The sequence below is a fragment of the Dipodomys spectabilis genome, unplaced genomic scaffold (assembly GCF_019054845.1).
Source record: "Dipodomys spectabilis isolate Male_0828 unplaced genomic scaffold, ASM1905484v1 ptg000136l, whole genome shotgun sequence".
NCBI classification, from domain to species: domain Eukaryota; kingdom Metazoa; phylum Chordata; class Mammalia; order Rodentia; family Heteromyidae; genus Dipodomys; species Dipodomys spectabilis.
Window position 1 is genome coordinate 4,649,931 of NW_024870813.1, and position 20,185 is coordinate 4,670,115.

General features: G+C 37.3%; 1 protein-coding gene across 7 annotated transcripts in view; it reads right to left on the reverse strand.

Moving 5' to 3' along the window:
* The window catches only part of Nrg3 (neuregulin 3), a 1,012,378-nt gene that overhangs the window by 222,100 nt on the left and 770,093 nt on the right, over positions 1–20,185 (reverse strand). For all 7 annotated transcript variants that reach the window (XM_042690311.1, XM_042690313.1, XM_042690312.1 and 4 more), the window contains exon 3: positions 7,070–7,143. In XM_042690311.1, the coding sequence (XP_042546245.1) occupies positions 7,070–7,143 (74 nt within the window). The remainder of the gene's footprint in view (positions 1–7,069; positions 7,144–20,185) is intronic.

The window sequence follows — 20,185 nt, forward strand, 5'->3', positions numbered from 1 at the left end:
TCTAAAGTATCTATACTGAGGAACATGGTTTGCTTTCCAAATGTACTCAATTACTTAACTTTACTATGCTTCAACCAATATCTACTTTGGTGGTCTTAGAACATAATGTGTTATACGTTTTGCTTTGTCTTCTTTCGCTCTTTCCCTTTCTGTCTTTCCTTCCCTTCTTTTCCCTCCCTTTCTTCCTCCCTCCCTCCCTCCCTCCCTCCTTCCCTCCCTCCCTCCCTCCCTCCCTCCCTCTCTCCTTCCCTCCCTCCCTCCCTTCCTTCCTTCCTTCCTTTCTTCCTTTTACTTCCTTCCTTTTCTTCCTTCCTTCTTTCCTTTTCTTCCTTCCTTTTTTTCTTTCCTTTACTCTCTTTTTCCTTTCTTTTCCTTTCCTTCTCCAACAACCTTGGGACATAACTCCTAATGAGACAGGGTAATTGAAGAAGCTGAAGCCTGGTAAGGGAACTCAGAAATACGGTATTTAGAAACACAGAAATGCCCTCTTTCCTTCAAAGAGAGACAACAGGATGTATTTCTTCCTGAGAGATGCATTTCTCACTCCAAGAATTATCACTTGTCTGACAGAATAATATGCCTTCCTGAGAAAAATGTTTCCCCAAAACTTAAGCAACTTCCTACCAAAATGCAGATAGCAGGGGCCTCCTTATCTCAAGGATAATGATCTGTTTTATGGCAGGATGCATCCATACCTGGAAGAAATGTCCCCAGAATATCCAGAAACTCAGAAAGTAACATGAGTAATTAGAACAAAAGTGAAAAACCTAGCTTTGCATAACTTTGAAGTCAGACTCCCTTGCCTTACCATATAAACACCCCTAACGACCTAGGTGTATGTGTCTCTCTATCTCCCTTCCAGAGAACCCACACTCTTGTTAGAGTATGCCCCTGCCCCTTCTGTTTGTCTGCTTGCTTACTTACTCAATAAACCTCTGCCAAGTTTTCTTATCATTGTGACTTGCCCAGAAATTCTTATTCTGTGATCAAAGTCAAGGACTCTAAGTGAAGAGTCCCTACATTTATAGGGACTAATCTTCACCTCAGTCTGGTAACATTAACACAAGTGCTCTTTTGTAAATTGTTTTCATTAACAAAATTCATTTTGAAATTAGCATACATACATTTGTAGTATGGTGAGGTTTTGGGGGGGTTATTTCCACATGCACTCAATGCACTTCAACCAAGTTTACCTCTTCCACCACAGAATGGTTCTTTAAAAAATCTCTTTTCTTACATTCATTCATCTGTCTGTGAAACAACTCACCCTTCCTTCTTTCTTTTGATTTCTTTCTCTACTTTTGACATTTCTACTTTATTTTTGTTTTCTTAATTCCAGTGAAATTCATGACTAACCTCGCCCTATATTGTGGTGTATTTTAATTTGTTTTACTTCCAGGACCACATCCTTTCCATAGTTTTAATTAACATCTGTGCCTGGATTTGCCATGCATCTGTAAGCCCAGACTTGACCTTTGTCCAGATCGCCAGCCTGTAAATAAACAGACAGCTCAGCCACATCCCATTGAAGCACAGCTCTTGTTTGCTGTTAAACATGGTCAGGATGTTACAGTCTCAGCCACAGGAACAGCGTTCACCAAGTTCAAGCTCTAATGAAAGTTATTTCTGATTTCTCTTTTGCCCTTATTCCAAACATCTTTTCTGTACTCTATTTCTCTTGTCTGTTGGCATTATTTTCAGACACAGTTTTCTCTACCCCAGGACCCTCAACTCCCATTCTACCTTCTGACTTTTGTTTTTAATTTGTTTTTACTTTTGTTTTTGAGATAAGGTCTCCCTCACTTTTCCCAGACTGGCTTCAAACTCATGATCCTTCTTGACTTTATACTGATAGTCACAGGTATGTGCTACCATGCCCAGCTTCTATTAGTAGCATCCTAGTTCAAGTCAACATGTTAACAGATTTCCTAAATTCTGGTCTTATTTCTCGTTCCTGTGTTAGACAAACAGATTCTGAGGGAACCCTTTAAGACTGTACAAGTGACTTTTCCTTAAAGATCTCCGAAGGCTTCACATCACAATGTGTATAACATCTGGGTCACTCGCCCTGATTTTCAAATTTTCATATGGCTGGATGTATGCCTACAGTTTTCCTATACTAGTGACAGATGGAGTCAGATAATTCTTTGCTTTGGGGACCACCTTGGGCATTACAGTATTTTTTGCTTAGCATCTGCCTCCTACCACTAGATGCAGTAGTGACAATCACAAATGTTTGAAAATGTTTTGATACTGAGGATGGCCCCTGGGATGTAAACTTGCTCCAGGTTGATAAACACTAATCCAATGTATCATAAGTCCATTTTCCTCAGACAGGCCCATATGCCTATTACAGAACTGTTATTATACAGTGTGGAGACTGCCACTCTGAAAGGCGTTCTAGTGAAGATGCCGATTGTATGCTCACACTTCTCTTCATCAAATATACTCTATCACTCATTCTATTACATGCAGTGTGTGTTCACTTTTGCTTATATCAGGTTGATCCCAGGCTTAGGGTTTTTGTCATGGCTGATTCTCTCATCAAATGTTCTTTTTCCCACAGGATCTTTTTGTTTTATCATTTGGACCTATTTTTTTAATGGTGGCCATTTTTGGTCATACTCAAAATAACTACCCCTTACTAAATCATTTTAACACTACCTAACTTTCTTTTAGAGTTATTTCTCTGTTTTGCTTTGTCATCTGTTTACATCAGTGCTTACCCTTCAGTAATTTCTGAAAGAACAAATAAATGGATGGATGAACACTTTCCCAACAATCCTCATCTCAACAATACCCAGATTCCCTGTTTTCCATGCTAATCCGTGTGACTTTTAACTAAGCATTTATCAGTGTGATTGTTATCTTCATAATGACCCATGAATATATAATTCATCATAAAACTAATAACATTTTTAGTGTAGAGAATCTTAAGTATGAAATACAAGTATTACATACTTTTGTGGAACATAAATACATATACACATACATGTATTTATATACATATATGTACAGCATACATTGATACATATGTAACATATGTATATATGCAGGAGTATATGTTTATGGATATATATATATATATATATCCCTATATATATATATACATATATATATGTATATATATATATATATATATATATATATATAAAGCTGATCAACCCAAGCAGAGACTCTGAACCCCTTGTAATAGGGGTGACAGTAAGGAGAGTACATAGGGACATAGGGAAATAGGAAAGAAACTCTAGAAAAGAAGAAAGGCAAATACAGAGAGAAGGTATTGAAGGAAAGCTGATTTCTTGAGCATAAAGTCATCCCAAAGATATCATGAGCAGTAAATTAAACAATTCTTCAAAAAGAAATTTGACAAGGAAATTTCGTTAGGGATTTAAATCTCTATGGAAGCTCAAGTTGCCGCATTAAGATATGAAAATTGTGCAAATATTGTTCCTTAGAATGATGTTTGCCGCAGGTCATTGAGTTTCAGTCAATGAAATTTAGAGTGATAAATGTCCTGTTGAAAATAACTAGAGGAAGAGAGCCAAGAAAGAGCTTCAATGGGGAGGTCGGGCTCCAGAGTGATTTGGACCCCAGCATTCACTCTCCATGTGACCTTGAAGAAGTTTATTTAGCATTTCTGAGGCCTATGTTCCACATCTATAAAATGTGGGCAGTTTCCAAGATCCTCCCTGCTAGCCTGAGTTTATGAAAATCTAATAATAAGAAAAAAATCTATAGCCAAGCATGAGATCTGAGAATCAGGGTTCAAAGCTATCCAGGGCAGGAAAGGCCATGAGAACCTTATCTCCAATTAACCACCAAAACCCAAAATTGGAAGTGTGGAGAGCACGAGCCTTGTGTGAAAAGCCTTGAGTACACACTATTAGCAGAAAAACAAAAAGAGGAATGAAATCTCCTGTTGTAAAAGGGGAAGGAATAGAGAGGAGTAATAAAAGATGTTCATTTTAATCAAAGTACTTTATATGCATTTATGGACATGTCAAAACAAAACCCTTTATTAAGATACATTAATTAAAATAAGAGGAAAATCTATGGATGTTAAAAACTGACAGCTTTTGAAATGTATTCAGAAAAAAGCTAATATTGTGTTAATAATATGAAGTTCTTTTGAGCATTTTAGTACATTTCTTTTTCGCCTTTAGGTGAAAAGATGCAGAGGTTAGGGGGTTTTGTGGTTATTTTCAGTCTTATATAAAAATAAGTTTGTGTTAGGTGCTCATGGCCCATACATGTAATCTTAAGTAGGTCAGGAGTCTGAGATTTGAAAATTGCAGTTTGAAGCCAGCCTGGGCAGGGAAGTTTATAAGACTTTTATTTCAAATTAACCACCAAAAAGCTAGAAGTAAAGCTCAAGTGATAGAGCCCCAACCTTGATCAAAAAGCTAAGAGACAATGCCCAGGCCTTGAATTCAAGAACTAGCCATAAAAAAGCAACAACATAAATAAATTATTTGTATTTTGTAGTTTTATGCAGTAGAAAATTTCACAAACCTGCCATTGTTAATGGCAAATTAATATCACAGGCAAGATGTTCAAAAAGATAGCTCAAGTAAAGATAGATTTTTTTGTCTGCTATTTAAAATATTCCTATGTTTATTTCACCATTGTAAGTACTTCTACACTTAATATTGGTATGAACTGCGTGTTTGGGGTCTTCATCCCTGATTCTAATGTTCTCTGAGTAGCACCCACTCATAAATGGATTCAGTTATGCAACCTACACAACTACAGTATGGTAACCAATTCTACAGCAAGATTTGATTAGCTTGTTTAAAGAAACATTATTTGCCCACTTGTTGTCATAAGCAATACCTTACCCAGGATCCTGTACTTGATAAGCATTGAACAGACCCGTATTTTTTTTTTTAAAGGAAAGCATGAAGAAAAATAGGGAAGAGGAGAGAATGAAAGAAAAAAAGAGAGTAAAATGTGGAAAGATGGCAGTAAACAGAAACCAAAGAAGGAAAGTAGATATAATAGAGAATCTGTGGATGGGCTGGGATGGGAGGGAGGAGGGGTATGCGGGGGAGGGGAGGGGATACAAGCAATATTGAGAAAAGAAAAAATTCACAGAAAAATAATAAAAAATCATCAATTCTGTTCTTTTATTCATACTTCCTAATATACCAGATCTGGGTTCCCAGCTACAACCAGAGTAGTCACTTAGAGAGCAGCGTAACAAGCACCAGCTAAGAAGGACAGGGACCCTGTAGTAACCATACGCCATATGGATAATTCCCAGAGTTCTGTGTGTCACACTTGAGAGAACAAAGATATCCTTGGCTAGATTGCTCCCAGTTTTACAAAAACCTTCACGTTTCTCTCCACAGCTAAATTTTCAAAGAAAAAAGTATTTAGTCAGGGTATCTGGATAAGAGAAAACATATTTAAATTAAAGTACATTTATTCTTATTTAAATAACTTTGTTTTTGCCCTGGGGGAAAGTGGCTTGAAATGCTTAAAGAAAAGCAAGATATAATTGTCTTAATAAGGGGAAGAGGGGAGAGTGATTGAGGGGGTGAGATTGGTTGAAATATGTTTTAAATATGGCTGGAAACATAATAATATAATATCCCACCCCACACAATGAGTTTAAGCTAATAAAAACAACAAAAATGAGAATACATATTTTAAGAAGATGCTAAAAGATGGCTAGACATGTTTATTATCTGGCAAAATCCATACTGGCAGAGCAACTTCTAATTTTCGTTGACCAAAGTATTTGCTGAAATCTGTGGTATGCATGTTTAATGCAAAACAATATCATTGCCTTAGGATTTGGACATATCTGTTATTATCCTTCCTGAACTAAACCTGGTTTATTCAATTAAAAAAAATCTCCATTCTTTAGCAGTGATTCAACTGTAGTAGCAATTAAAAGAGCAGACAACTATATAAAAATATAGTTTAAAATTTCACATTTAATCGGAACTGAGCATTTGGTTGTAAGTTACTTTTGATCCATGTATAAACACCATCATGCAATGCAAGTTTTCTTAGTGGTTAATTGTATTATCTCATGAAGAAAAATATAATTTCTTTAGCACTGAAGTCCTCATGTACAAAGAATGGTATGCAGAGTGAATGGGATTTTCAAAGTTGTTTGAAATGTTTTCATGCAGGTTCAAATATATACTTTTTATTGCAATGAGGTATATTTTAATATATTTACTATTATTACAAATTGCTATCTACAGTGTCAGAAACCATATGACAATGTAATCTTTGATCTTTTTTTTTTTTTTTAATCGGTTGTATGGCTTGAACTCTGGGCCTGGGTGCTGCCCCTGAGCTCTTCAGCTCAAGGCAAGCACTCTACCACTTGAGCCCCAGCACTACTTTCCTGTATTCTGAGGGTTTATCAGAGATAAGAGTCTCATGGACTTTCCTGCCCGGGCTGGCTTTGAACCGTGATCCTCAGATCTCAGCCTCCTGAGTAGCTAGAATTACAGGTTGAGCCACCAGAGCCCAGCAATTTTTGATATTTTATATTTTCCCTGTAGGTTCTAGGATTTGAATTTATTGCCTAGTAACTTTCATTTGCCTTTTTTGCCTGACATTGAGGCTCTTCCAATTGAACCACTTCTAGCTTTCTACTTGTTAATTTGAGAGTAGAGTATCACAGACTTTACTGTGTAAGATAACTTTGACCCAAGATCCTCATATTTCAGCCTCCTGAGTAGTTACAATTATACGTATCAATCACCAGCGCCAGGCAATAATGGAGTTTTTGTATTATTGTTTTGGGTAAATAATAAGCTCTTTTATTGCTCTCTATCCTTACTATTGGGGTGAGAAAAGCCGGCATGATTTACTGAAAGTCAGCTCCCCAGAGGTTAGAAGTAGAATCCAGTCTCCCTGGAGAAGACAAAAGCAGTTGCCTCTGAGCATGCTTTCAACATTAATGTTTATCCCCACCTTCTGACCTTGGCAACTTTCCGAGACACAGCCATGTAATATCATCTTCAGCAGCATTAACAACCCTTGCTCAGAGACAAAGGCTGCCTATGTATTGCATTAGAGGAAAGAAAAAGCCTTGACCTACTTGGATCTGATAAGATGGAGTCGGTTTTGGGCAGAAATTGATCACAGCGGACTCCTTGGTAGCCTTCTTTGCACCTGAGAAGAGAAAAGAAAAAAATATATGCATGGGACTCCTTTCAACATCTTAACCAGTAAAAGAGCCAGCAATGAGCATATGTAAGAATAGTATATTCAAGCTTTTCTGTTATTTGATTCTGTCTGTTTCCGATATTGACAGGCAGAGTCTATATTTTATATCTATATAAAGTAAAACACCAAAACTATGAAAAAATAGTGTTTCTTTTTACCGTCATAGGCCATACCTAATTTAAAAATATCTCAGATGTGTTGGTCAGAAGTCTGAATAATGGTCATCCTTCTATGATAACTCCCAAAACAGGTGTAAATATGTTTATGTAATACACCAGTCTCTAGAATGCATTCAGAACGATCACACTGCAAGTACCGTTTTTCTTATAAAAAATGCTTTCTAATATAATACACCAATTACAGACTTGGGCGACTGCCTTTTCCATTTCCGCATGTCCTATTAGCTTGCTCATTCACTCACTTGGCATTTTTGAGTTTGCCTCTTAGTGTTTCTTCCCATCCCCACATCACCCAAGCACTTTGCCAAAGACACCATCAGCATTTATCCGGTAAAGTCAAAGAGGCATCTTCCTAAGCCCACATTTTTCTCTTCCCCTTTTTCTTTTCAGCCAACATGTGTAGAGTGTCTGGTGTCTGCTGGGCATGGCACAAAGCAACTATCCCAAGGCAGACGACAATGGGAAGGCCAGGAATTTGCCTGAACGCGTGGGCAATGAGCCATAGCCTCCGACAGTCATGCAACCCTCCCCAGCTCCCTCAATCAGGACTAGCATGGCTGGCATGGACAGCACCATAGATCAGCTGCCAGTTCCAGGAACAAATAAGACCGAAGAGACTGCAAACGCTGCTCTGTCTCCTTCAGTGAAAGGTGGCATTTTCTGGTCTGCTTGAAGCTTAATCTGTCATGCTCGAGTTAAGCAAGGAAGCAACCATTGTTGCTCTTGGGATGAAATCTGTTCTACTTACAGAGGTGGAAATTGTGACACTGGCATAAAAATCAGATTTCGAAAACAATCCTCTGGTTGTTAGAAATCTATGAAACTGACAAGAAAAATAAATAAATAAAAGCTGCAGTTCTGTTAGAGAAGGGAGCTCTGAATTCTTCCCTTAAAATAGGCTTTGTTTGCTGGGTGCAATAAACTATTAGACGAGGTTTACTGCAACTGGAGTCACAATTGAAAGGTGCATAGGTGATTTTTCTATCTTTTATTGGGTGCCCAATTGGAATTTGGGTAATCAGGCAGGCTCTCTTCAACACCTTCCAAAGCCGGCACTCGGAACTGAATTTGGCCATTTTTTCCTCCTCCAGTAAAGAACAAAGACCTCTCAGAAATATCACCAACTACTCAAAACAAAATTTTTTCATGCAGAATCCTATTTTCATAACCTTTTAAAAGATTATTGCACATGACATAAAGAAAGCATGTGGTTGGCTTTTTTAAAAAACTCAGAAGATACTTAGGATGGACTGAAACACATGGATGATAACGAAAATAAAATTAGCGTTCTGTTTTCAGAATGCATGCCTTGATGATTCAGACTACTCTATTCCTGAGAAATTTTTCGTTTTTTTTTTTTTTTTTCCTTTACAATCTTGAGTGACGTGCTAGTTAGGACTAGGCGTCTGCATTTACATTCTGAAGATTTCATTTCCAACACGCGCCGGGGGAGGGAGGGATTTTTAAGTACCCTTTCACTATTTGTATCTTTATTTAATATGAAAACCCTATGGTAGGAAGCTAGCAGCTTTTAAGGGGAAGTGCTGTTTTTGTGTTGGCTTGCTTTCTAACGGTTGTTCCTGACTTAAAAGCCATTATTCCATTCGTGTGTGTGGAAAAGAAAACAGGGGGAAAGGTTTGAAGAATATTTTTTTCCAAGTCTTAATCTGATTTGCCATGAGTAGGAGAAGCTGCCTGAAGCATTCTGGCCTCCTGGGGGCTCAGGAAACTTTCAGGGCCAGAGCAGTTTCCTGCTGCTTTCCTTGCCTATCTAGGGCCAGGAGAAAAGAAAGGCAGCTGATAGGGAAGCAACCTAACTGGGGCTTAGAATACCCACTGGGAACCCTGTGATCCCATAAGTAACAAGCCCTGCACCCGTGTGAACCAGGCAGGAGTCACTGCTAATTGGTGCTGAGTTTGAAAAATAACATATTAAAATTCTCATTTAAAAATCACACATATATATCACCTAGTGAAGTTCAGGCTCATCCAAATGTGAAGATGGAATGCTGTGAGCAGGCCAGGCAGGCAAATGGGTAGGATTTGTGACACTATTAAAGAAAAATTGCAAAGGGAGAAGCATCTCTCAGTGTACATCTCCTACACCCACTGAGTTTGGTGAGCCTGTGCCAGTATAATGATGAGATAGTTTGAGATATACTATTGTGTTGCCTGATTTGTGTAGGTTTTCTTTTTGAAAGAAAAAACATGAGACAGTTATATACGAATAAAGAGCCTTCCTGTGTATTCCTATTTAAACCTGATAGAATTAATAACATGGAGAAACTCATAGGTAGTTTTAAAAGTAAATGACACACTTTCAAAGATAATGCACAGAGCTTGCCTCACCCACATTGATAATCTATTATTTCTTCTACTGTCATGATTTCAAACCTTCTCTAATTTATCTACTCCCATTTTCCGTATTTCTTTATCCCCTACAAGCCTTGCATCATAGAAACTATATTAACATTGAGGAATTAATTCAGTAACTTGGAAATGCAATTATTTCCCAGTTGTCTCATAGAATCTTTTTGTTTGTTTTCTCTGCTGGTCCTGGAGCTTGAACTCAGGCCTAGGCATTGTCCCTGAGCTTTTTTTTTTCTACTTTCAAGGCTGGCAATGCACCACTTGAATCACACTTCCATTTCTGGCTTCTTGGTGGCCTCTTGGAGATAACATTCTCATGACTTTCCTGCCTGGGTGGCCAACAATGACTGGTTCATAGGTATATATTGACTCTACAAGTAGATAGAAAAGATCAGGGAGCATGCTCAGGACAGGAGAAACAGGTTACAGCTGTATAAAGAAAGTAAGATGAACTACATACAGGTGGCTTACGTCCATAATCCTAGCTACTCAAGAGTCTAAGATCTGAAGATTGCATCAAAGCCAGTCTGGGGAAGACACACCTAAGATATTTATCTCCCATTAATCAGCAAAAAGCTGGAAGAAGAAGTATGTCTCAAGTGGTAGAGCTCCAGCCTTGAGCTTAAAGACAAGTGTGAGTGGGAGGTCCAGAGTTCAAGTTCCAGGGCAACTGAAACAAATGGAAAGATAGACTTTATATAATGAAATTTGGAGTGAAAATCTGTTAAAATGTTTCCCTCAATTACTATGTAAACCTTTGTCTCTGCCAATATTTCTGTGGGAAGTCTAAATACTTGTTACTTGGGAACTTGAGTTTATGTATTCACTTTTAAATAGTAGAAATCAGTGAATGTCAATAGGTAAATGGTGGAGACAAACTGTATGTTGTGTTTCCTGACTGCAGAAATTTTTATCCTGGGAATAAAAGTGGCCATTTTTCTTTGATGTTACAGGGAAGTAAATAGGTGGTCTGTATTCATAAGCCTGACAATGTTAAGAGACTTATTAAATGCTTATTTTTTAAAAGGAATAATTTCTGTAGGTATTCTTCTCTTCCAAACTTCTTCATTCTCAATGCAAACCTTTCTTTGGGGAAAATACAAATACCTTAACAATTATGAGGTAGATGGTAGGCTTTTTGGACTTTGAATGCTACATCTATTCTTAGTCACTACTTAGATTTTCTGTGTCTCCTTTCCTTCCTTGGTAAAAGCAGATTAAAAACAGTAGCTGCCTACTAGAATTATAAAGAGGACACAATGGCAAAATACTTATGATTCATGGTAAGCATTCAACTAGTGCTAATTTTTACTATTCTTCAAATCATCATCCCAACTTTTTAAGCAAAGGATCAGAGATTATTTTACTCCAAGGTCAGACTGCAGTATTTGAACTACATACAGAGTTACTGGGTTGACTTTAAAGTATTTGCTTTATTGATGGAGCCTTCTGATATCTATCAAGGAAAACTAATAGCTACATAAAATGCTATGTGCTCCACACTTTATTTAAGACTAAGTATTTGGATATCTAGTACAAATATCATAATGCAACAATGCCATATATTTTTCTAAATAGAATCTAAACACTAGTGGTTCCTGAAGTCCTTTCTACTCTGGAGGCTGAGAACAGGAGGATCATGGTCCCAGACCAGCCAAAATAGAAAAGTTAGTGAGACCTCTTCTTAACCCACCAGGCTTGTGAGATGATGTTTATTTATCATTCCATGATACATAGGAAGATAAGATTAGGAGGAACATAGTGTGAAAAGTTGGTGAGACTGTGCACAGAAAGCAATCTGGATTTCATGTCTCATGCCTGTGATGCCAGTGATGGCAGCCAGCCTAATGCAGGTGTATCATAGCTGGAGGTGTGCCTAGGTGGGTGTCTAGGTGGGAGGTGAGATCTTATCCTACAAGTAACCATAGAAGCTAGTGTGACTCCATGTTGCACCAGCCTAGCAAGTGTGAGAAGTGTGAGGCCCTGAGTTAAATCCTCCAGGCTGTCCCATCCCTCATAAAACACACTTGAAAGACCTAGATTTGTAAAGTATTATCCAATCACAAAATATCCTTAAGCAAACTTGGATACTTGGCACTGATTTAAAACAAGTGTCTTGAGGGTCATATTGTCTTAAAAATGATCTCAACAGTTAGTACTCTGAAGACTTTAGGAAAATTACTACTAATAATGATAACTTCTTTCCTTTTTAGTGACAAACACCTGTTGTATGCATTTATTTAATCAAGAACAACCTGGTGTCTTGAAACATGTATGTATTTTGGAACAATGAATCAAACTAAGTAACATGTATTACCTCAGTACTTATCAAGAGCACTTAAAATCTACTTTCTTAGCAATTTTAAGTATATAATGTCTCGGTTTAAGCTATAGTCATCATATATACAATATACCTCTTGGATTTATTTCTCTCATACATTAACTAGTAGATTTTATATTATTGTTGATATTATGGAAAACAATATGCAAGCTTTTTTTCCCAAAAGCTTGAAATTCCATCAATCTCGTGAAATACTGTGAATATATATTCAAATAAAACAAAAGCAGTATGTCAAACAGATAGCTGTATTTCTATGACCATTGTAGCATTATTCATATTAACCAAGGCATAGAACCAACCTAAATATCTAACCATGAATGTATAACTAAAGAAAATATAGTATATATCCAAAATAGAAAAGTGTTCATCCAAAAAGAAATGGAAATTCTGTCACTGGTGGCAGCATAGATGAGCTTGGAGCACATTGTTTTAAATAAAGAAGCTCAGATGTAGAATTCAGAAATGTTGAACTCTGACTAGCACTGGTGACTCATGCCTGTAATTGTTGCTACTCAGGAGCCTTAGATATGAACATAATAATTGGAAAGCAGCTTGGGCAGAAAAAGTCCATGATACTTTTATTTCCAGTTAATCAGCAAAAAGCCAAAGGTGAAGTTGTAACATAAGTGGTAGAGTACTGCCTTGACCAAATAAAACTAAGAGACAGTTTCAAGGCCCTGAGTTCAAGCCCCAGTATTGGCACAAGCAAATAACAACACCAAAAAAACCTCAATTGAGCATAAAGAATGGTTATAGAGTATAATGATTTCCAGGAGCTGGGTTGATGGTGAGGTTGAGCACTGCACACACGTAGTTCAAAGGATAGTAACAATGATTATTCACAAACTATCCTCAATGTCAAAACAAGACATGTTTTTAAAGTCCCCTCTTCCCACAAGCCAACTAATTAGACAAAGAAAACAAAGAGGAGATTCCTATGAAGACAAATCAGATTGCCCAGCAGCAAGGAGATGGCAAATGTGGGAGCCAGAATTCCAAAGCAGGCCTAGTATGTGCTAGTTGGGACAAGCATCATTCCAGATGCAGATCTTGAGCCTAGAGTTAATGGCTCAAAAGCACTAATGTGTCAGAACAAATTCAGTCCCCAGCCACTTGTCACTGAAGCTGGTTTGACTATGGAGAATATTGTGACGCTGATTAAAGTCTAACTTTCTTTTAGCTGAATTGAAAATTTAATTAAGTGGTCTTATTTAAGAAGGAACACTAATTAAGATAGCGAAAAATTTAAGTTAACCAATCAGTATTAGAATTACCTGTGGATTCGCTGTGGTTAAAGTCTTGCTACAACAAAAGGAAAAATTGGGAACTGAATTATTATAAATTACAGAATAGTAACTGCTTTGTAACTCAAGGATGATTTTCAATAAGTTATATATCACTTTCAAATATACCACAAATTCCAGACCTGAAGCAACTGTCACATCTAATGATGTTTCTTGTTAGCAAAGTTATATCTCATTATGTGAAGAAAACAACATAAGCTGTCATTATATTTAATGTACATTATGTAAAAATTAAACTGTACAATTAGAGGGTGAATATGGGGAAGAATGGTGGCAGAGGTAACATGGGTCAAAACACATTGTACTCACAACCTGCTTGATGGAACTGTAACCTCTTTCTACAACTACTTAACCATACAATTTTAAAAACAAAAGCATGAGAATTTGTTGGAAAAAAGTTATTCCCTTAGTAAAATTTAAATTCTGCAAAATGTTCAGCATCTGCTCAAATCCAGAAAGTATATTGCTTTCAGTCACAATTTGAGCCAGACAGAAAAGAAACAATTTAAGCCTGAAACAAATAGAATAACAAATATGTGATCACTATGCCAAAAGGTCTTTCCAACAAGGTATAGAGTACCAGGTGTACATCATGGGTCAGTTTCAGGGATCCAGGAACCCATTTATTCACTCACTCATTCATTCATTCATATATAATTATCATCTGACTGTATATTTCAAGCTTTATAAAGATGATGATCCCTACTTGCTTATGAAGGTCACTTCAGGCCTCACTATCCATCCACAGTAGCAAGCTGAACAATATTACTGAAAGAGGTGACTGGGACCAAATATTCCATCCTATGTATTTTAGTTTTGATGTTAATGCATCTGAAGTAAAAATAATCTTTTGTCAACATGAGAAAATAATTAACAACATAAGAGTTTAACTTCTTCGAGGGAAGTTTCTGTATTTTGGATATCATCTCAATGACCATGAGGATGAGAGGCTAACAATGACAGATGGAGGGTGGATGGAATTTTGCTTCAATTTGAAAAAAAGCTGTGATAATAATGTCTTAGTACCTGAGCCTGTTAAAACAGAAAAAGGTATGTCTGGGACAGGATGAACTCCAATTCTGTAATTTACAAGGGTACTGGAAACTTGTGAATAATCTCCTAGAGATTTCAGGTGCTCATCTCTGAATGAGGTAAACCTTGATTTAGGATATGTGCATGTAGGCTCATGCAAAAACACAGCCATTATTTCTTATAAATGTAACTACTGATTATACAATTGTGGTCAGTTTGGCTTCTAAGAACAAAGTCAGGAAAGTCCCTTACATGTTTATTAGTTAATTCAAAATTTCCATGACATTTCTTGGCCAATGGTTGGCCAGAATTCAAGGTCCAATGTTACCCCTTCCCTGTTACAAGATGGAGAAATTAGGAAGTCACAGATTTTGTCTACTTTCATTTTTCTCTATTTGCTCAGAACTATAAAACTATTTGACTCAGACTATACATGTCAGCTCCCAGTTTAGCAAGAAAATTAGGTGAAGCATGAGTAAGGCATCCTGAAATTACTTTTATTCAGGTCCTATTGTTCTAACAAACTATCTTAGCTTTGAACAACTAATGCCTATTTTTCTTAGATTTGTTGATACTTGTCCTGGAGCTTGAACTCAGAGACTGGGCACTGTCCCTTAGTTTTGTTTGTTTGTTTGTTGTTGTTGTTTTCTGAAGATTAGCACTCTACCACTTGAGTCACACCACAATTCTGGCTTTTTGTTGGTTATTTGGAGAAAAGAGTCACATGGACTTTCCTATCATGATCTTTAGATCTCAGCTTTTTAAGTAGCTAGGATGACAGACATGAGCTAACACACCTTCCTTTTCGTACTTCTTAATGGGAGTTCAAAATGAAGGAGCACTCTTGGGTGGCAGTATCTGACATATTCTCTGTGATTGAACTGCAGATGACTGCTATTTCATTATGCCTACTATTTCTTTCCCCTCTCTTCTTTCAAAATCCAATTCTAGTAGAATCAAGGCCACATCCTTAAGATTTCCTTTAATCTTAATTGCCTTCTAAAGACTGTATGTCTAGACACAATTTTACTGGGGAGTTGTGCTTCCCTATGAAAAGTAGGCAGAAGTCTGTCCACAGCAGTTACCAAGGTGGGGGAATGACATCTCCAGAGTAGCAAAGGCCCCAGACTCATGGATGGAAGGTTGCCAGATGAAATGTAGGACACTAGCTAAACATAGATTTCAGATAAATAATTTTGAAGTGTCACACCTGTAGTATTTGATCTTATCCTTTTGGAAGCAAAATGGAATCTGGATAGTGATGTTGTGACTTCATGATAAGGAATCTGTTTGAACACATGGCACTCATTTCTATATAGCCCGACAAGTCACGATATGAACTCATATGGTGTAAAAGAGTAGGATGCATGTTTTTAATATCTCCTTCTTTAATAGCCAAAACAGTGATAGGGTGAGAGAGATGAACAAATGAAGTACTGTAATGCAACTGTTGCAAATGGGGAGTGCCGCTTTCTGATTTGATTGTGTGAATCACAAGCTTCTAGTTTGCGTAAAATCGGAATAAGCCATAAGAGGTTTCTGGCTTACAGCCCAAGCGAGGTAGTAGCAAAAAGGCCCTGTTTTTTTTCTCTTTGTTCTCCATCTCATTCTACTCTAGATAGTTTTAATACTGAGGCATTTACATGTTATTGAATGTAAAAAACAGTGAACATAGATGTGTAATACAGGGCCATGATATCCTAAAACCAAAGATCAAACAATAAGAGTGAGTCTTCTGAAGGACTGAGCTGTCGTTTCTGAAGCTCACTGAGCAGGTGGGCAGGAAACTCTGAGAGTAAGCTAGCCACAAGAGATCAAAGAGATCAGCCTTGTTCTCTGGGTGGTGTGGGTGATTCTCATGAGCAAAACCAGCACCAAGCTGGCTCCTGGAGAGTGAAAAGAAAATGAAATCTGGGAGATGATTCTTGTTTAAAAGACATCCTGATGACTGGCATTATAAAAGAGAGAAAGAGCTCATTAGCAAATGAACTGATAAAACCACTCACAGCATGCATCAGAAAGAAGCGATAATAATTATTGTCTCTCTAAGAAAAGGAGCAAAGTATCCAGAGTGTCATTCAGGAATTGGTTTGCAGACATCACAGAACAAGCTGTAAAAAATTAAAAAAAAAAATCTCACAGCTTTCTGATTTAATTAAGTGGGGATGGGGGCGGTACACAACACTTTTACAGTTCACAAGCCTGGATCATAGAAGGGTCTACGTGAAGCCTAACTGTTTTAAAAGTCATTTTTAAAACCCCTGGAGTTGTCAAACCTTCATCCAACAGCATAATTTCTCCTGTTTCTCTCAGGGTATTGCACAATCCACCAACAAGGGGGCAGTATTTCTGCCAGTGAAAGGGAGTGGGCTTCTTTGATCAGAATTCACAATAATACATCTCCCTTGTGTGTTAAATGATTTACTGCTGAGGATAAATGGATATAATCTTTCATTATGTATGACATTCACCAGCAAGAAGGCAGCTTGGGATTGAAAGGAAAGTGATTTCATATTAAAAGCCTCGGTCAACTCAGAAGGAGATGAAAGTAAGGTCTGGACTTGAAAAAAAAAAGTACACAGTGTAAGCTTGTAGGTTTAAATGGATGCTCAAACAAAATCATTACCCTGAGCCTCAAATTCTGTTAAGAAAAAAAACCAGGAGACTCCGTGGCTAGACCTACCTCAATTTTACAGAAAAATTCCCATTTCTTAATCATACTACTCTATTCACTTAAGTGTATCATTAAGAGCAACTTTGGAAGCTGAGATGAGTGATGGAGCCAGGGATGGCAAAATAGAAAGATGTGGCACAAGGGGCTCACCTTCAAAGCTAATGCTCCAAATGCAAAAGAAAACAAATCAAAATCTATGGCTGTGGTAGCATGATGTTGAATTAGTCATTTTTGTGGATTTTATGTGTGCCATTTGCATAAATTATATTAATATTTTCATTTAAAACACAAAATGCAAACGAAGACACAAAAATACGTGATTTAGTGATCTAAAACTATAAAACAGGACATTTTCCCAAATAGGTGGAGTTACATCAGTTTGCCAATATGTGGTTGGAGAATGGTTGGAGGTAAGGGGTTGGGGTAAGAGAGCTAGAACAAAGGAATAAATCCATGGCTGGTGTCTTTTTTATTACAAACCCTTTATTTTTTAATAAGCTTTTTTATTGTGAAAATACTGTACAGAGGGGTTACAGTTACATGAGCAAGGTAATGAGTACATTTTTTATCAAGCATTGTTGCCTCCTCCTTTGTTTTTTTCTTCATTTACTTTTTTTTTTCCTATTTGGTACTGGTAATGGAAGGCAGGCACTCTACTACTGAGCCAATTCCTTTTTGCCTTAGCTATTTTCAAGGTAGGGCCTTGTTCTTATTCCAGAGCCAGCGTGAACTACCAATCATTCTACTTATGCTTCCTGTGACCCTGACAATGACAGATAGGCACACATCATCCCCCTCAGCCAGTGGTAAAGATGGAATTTCATGAAATTTTATATACAGGCAAGCTACCCTCAAACTAAGGTTTCCCAATTTCCCTGACTTTCAAGTGGCTACCATTATAGGCTTAAGCTTCTATGCATAGCCATTTTTAAGGTAAAAATATTCTTAGTTATATTGTCATATAAAATGCAAATAATTTAGATTTATAAAAAAAAATGATGTTAGCCAGGTGCCAGAGTCTAATGCCTGTAATCCTAGCTACACAGGAGACTCAAAGCCAGCTTGAGCAGGAAAGTCTGTGAGACTTTCACCCCCCAATTAGCCACAAAAAGCTGGAAATAGAGCTGTGGTTCAAGTGGTTGAGGACTAACCTTGAGAACAAAGGACTCAGGGAATGTGCTCAGGCCCAGAGTTCAAGACCCAGGACAAACAAAGACCCAGACAACAAAGCAAAACAAATTTTAAAAAAGTGATTCTAGTTCTTGGCTGTGTTGACTCTTTATGACATAGTTTTTCTTCATTTGACTTTGTATAACAACAATCTCTCAATAGTATAGAGCATCTTAGACAAAAAACCAGAACATCTGCCTTAAACAAGATTTAGTTACAGATTTTGCCTTTTTAACATTATTTTTACTTGACAATGCTAAAAACAGAGGGGTTATAGTTATGTAAGTCAGGGAAAGAATGCATTTCTTTTAGACCCTTGCTCTCTTGCAGTTTTTCCCTCCCAACCCATCCACAAGTTGTATAGTTCATTTTGACTTTAATGTAAACATTTCTGATAGTATAGAGTCATGGACATAGAATAAATCAAAAGCATCTGTTCCACCCACATCATTCTGTGGAGGAAGGAGTTATAGGGGATGATGACTAACTCCTCAAAGGACATCAGGGATAGAACAAGGACCAGGGCTTACATATCCTGCTTCTAAATCCAGTGTTGTCTCTGCTATTACACACTTTCTGTCAAAAAGCCAAGACTTAATCCTAAATTCATCTGCCATGCCTGATGCCAGAGTTTTCTGAATCATTCCAATGAAAACATATGTTCTTTTGAAGAGCAGGCTATACAATTCAACTGGCTAGAAGTTGTGACAACATGCCTGCCTGCCTGCCTGCCAGCCTCCCTCCCTCCCTACCTCCCTCCCTCCCTTCCTTCCTTCCTTCCTTCCTACCTTCCTTCTTTCCTACCTTCCTCCCTTTCCTTTCTTTCTTTCTTTTTTATTTTTATTTCCACTCTTGCTTTCTCTCCCTCTCTTTCTTTCTTTCTTTTTCTTGTCACAAAGCTCAGTCAAAAATGGTGACAATATCAAACCCATTACCTTGGACTAGACAGGATAGTAAAACATTATTCTAAATCTGAATGTTTACAGGAACTGAAAAAACCATACAAAACCTTTGTAAGGATAGGCAACCTAGAGTAGGTATTTTAAGGGACAACATTTCAACTATCACATAGATGTAATTGCTGAATCTTAATTAAAACAAAGAAAATGTAACCTGACATAGGTATGGTGACAAAAATGTAGTAGATGTTCATAAACAGTAAAATAAAAATGGAATTCAGAATAATTATTTAAAAGGAGTAAGAGTAAGTATTTAAAAAGAGAGTTAGACAAATTGAAATGAAAGCTCAGAGGATGATAAATAAATTCAAACATAAAAAGTCTCCAACTTTTTTTCTGCTAATGTTAATAAGAGAGAGTCACATTCAGTCAATCAAGTCCTGAGTAATATGTGTGATATTCTTATTGGTGTTTAATCTAAAAAAGAAATTGACCAGAAATTATTTGCACATCTGGTAGATCAATAAATAAAGAATCAACCTCTTGGGATCTTTACTCTATGCAAAATATAAATGCTGCCAGCCAAGGATGGGTCATACCAGTAATCCTAGCTACTAAGCAGGCTGAGATATAGGATCATAGCTCATATTCAGCACAGGCAAAAAAGTCCATGAGCAGGAAACCCCCATAAGACTTTTTAACCTTATTGTAGAAAGTGATAGAGCACTTACCTTTAGCCCAAAAGCTTAGAGATTGTAGCCATTCCCCTGCCTCCTAGCCCCACCCCACAACTGGCTGTTGGTAGCTCACATCTATAAACCTAGCTATTCCAGAGGCTTAGAGATGAAGACTGCGGGTCAAAGCCAGCCCAGGAAAGAAAGTCTGTGAGAACGCTTATCTCCTATTAATCACCAAAAAACAGGACATGGAGCTGTGGCTCAAAGTGGTACTTAGGAAAGTATCACTAGAGCTCAATAGCTATGAGTATATGATCATATACAATCATGTTTATCGAAATG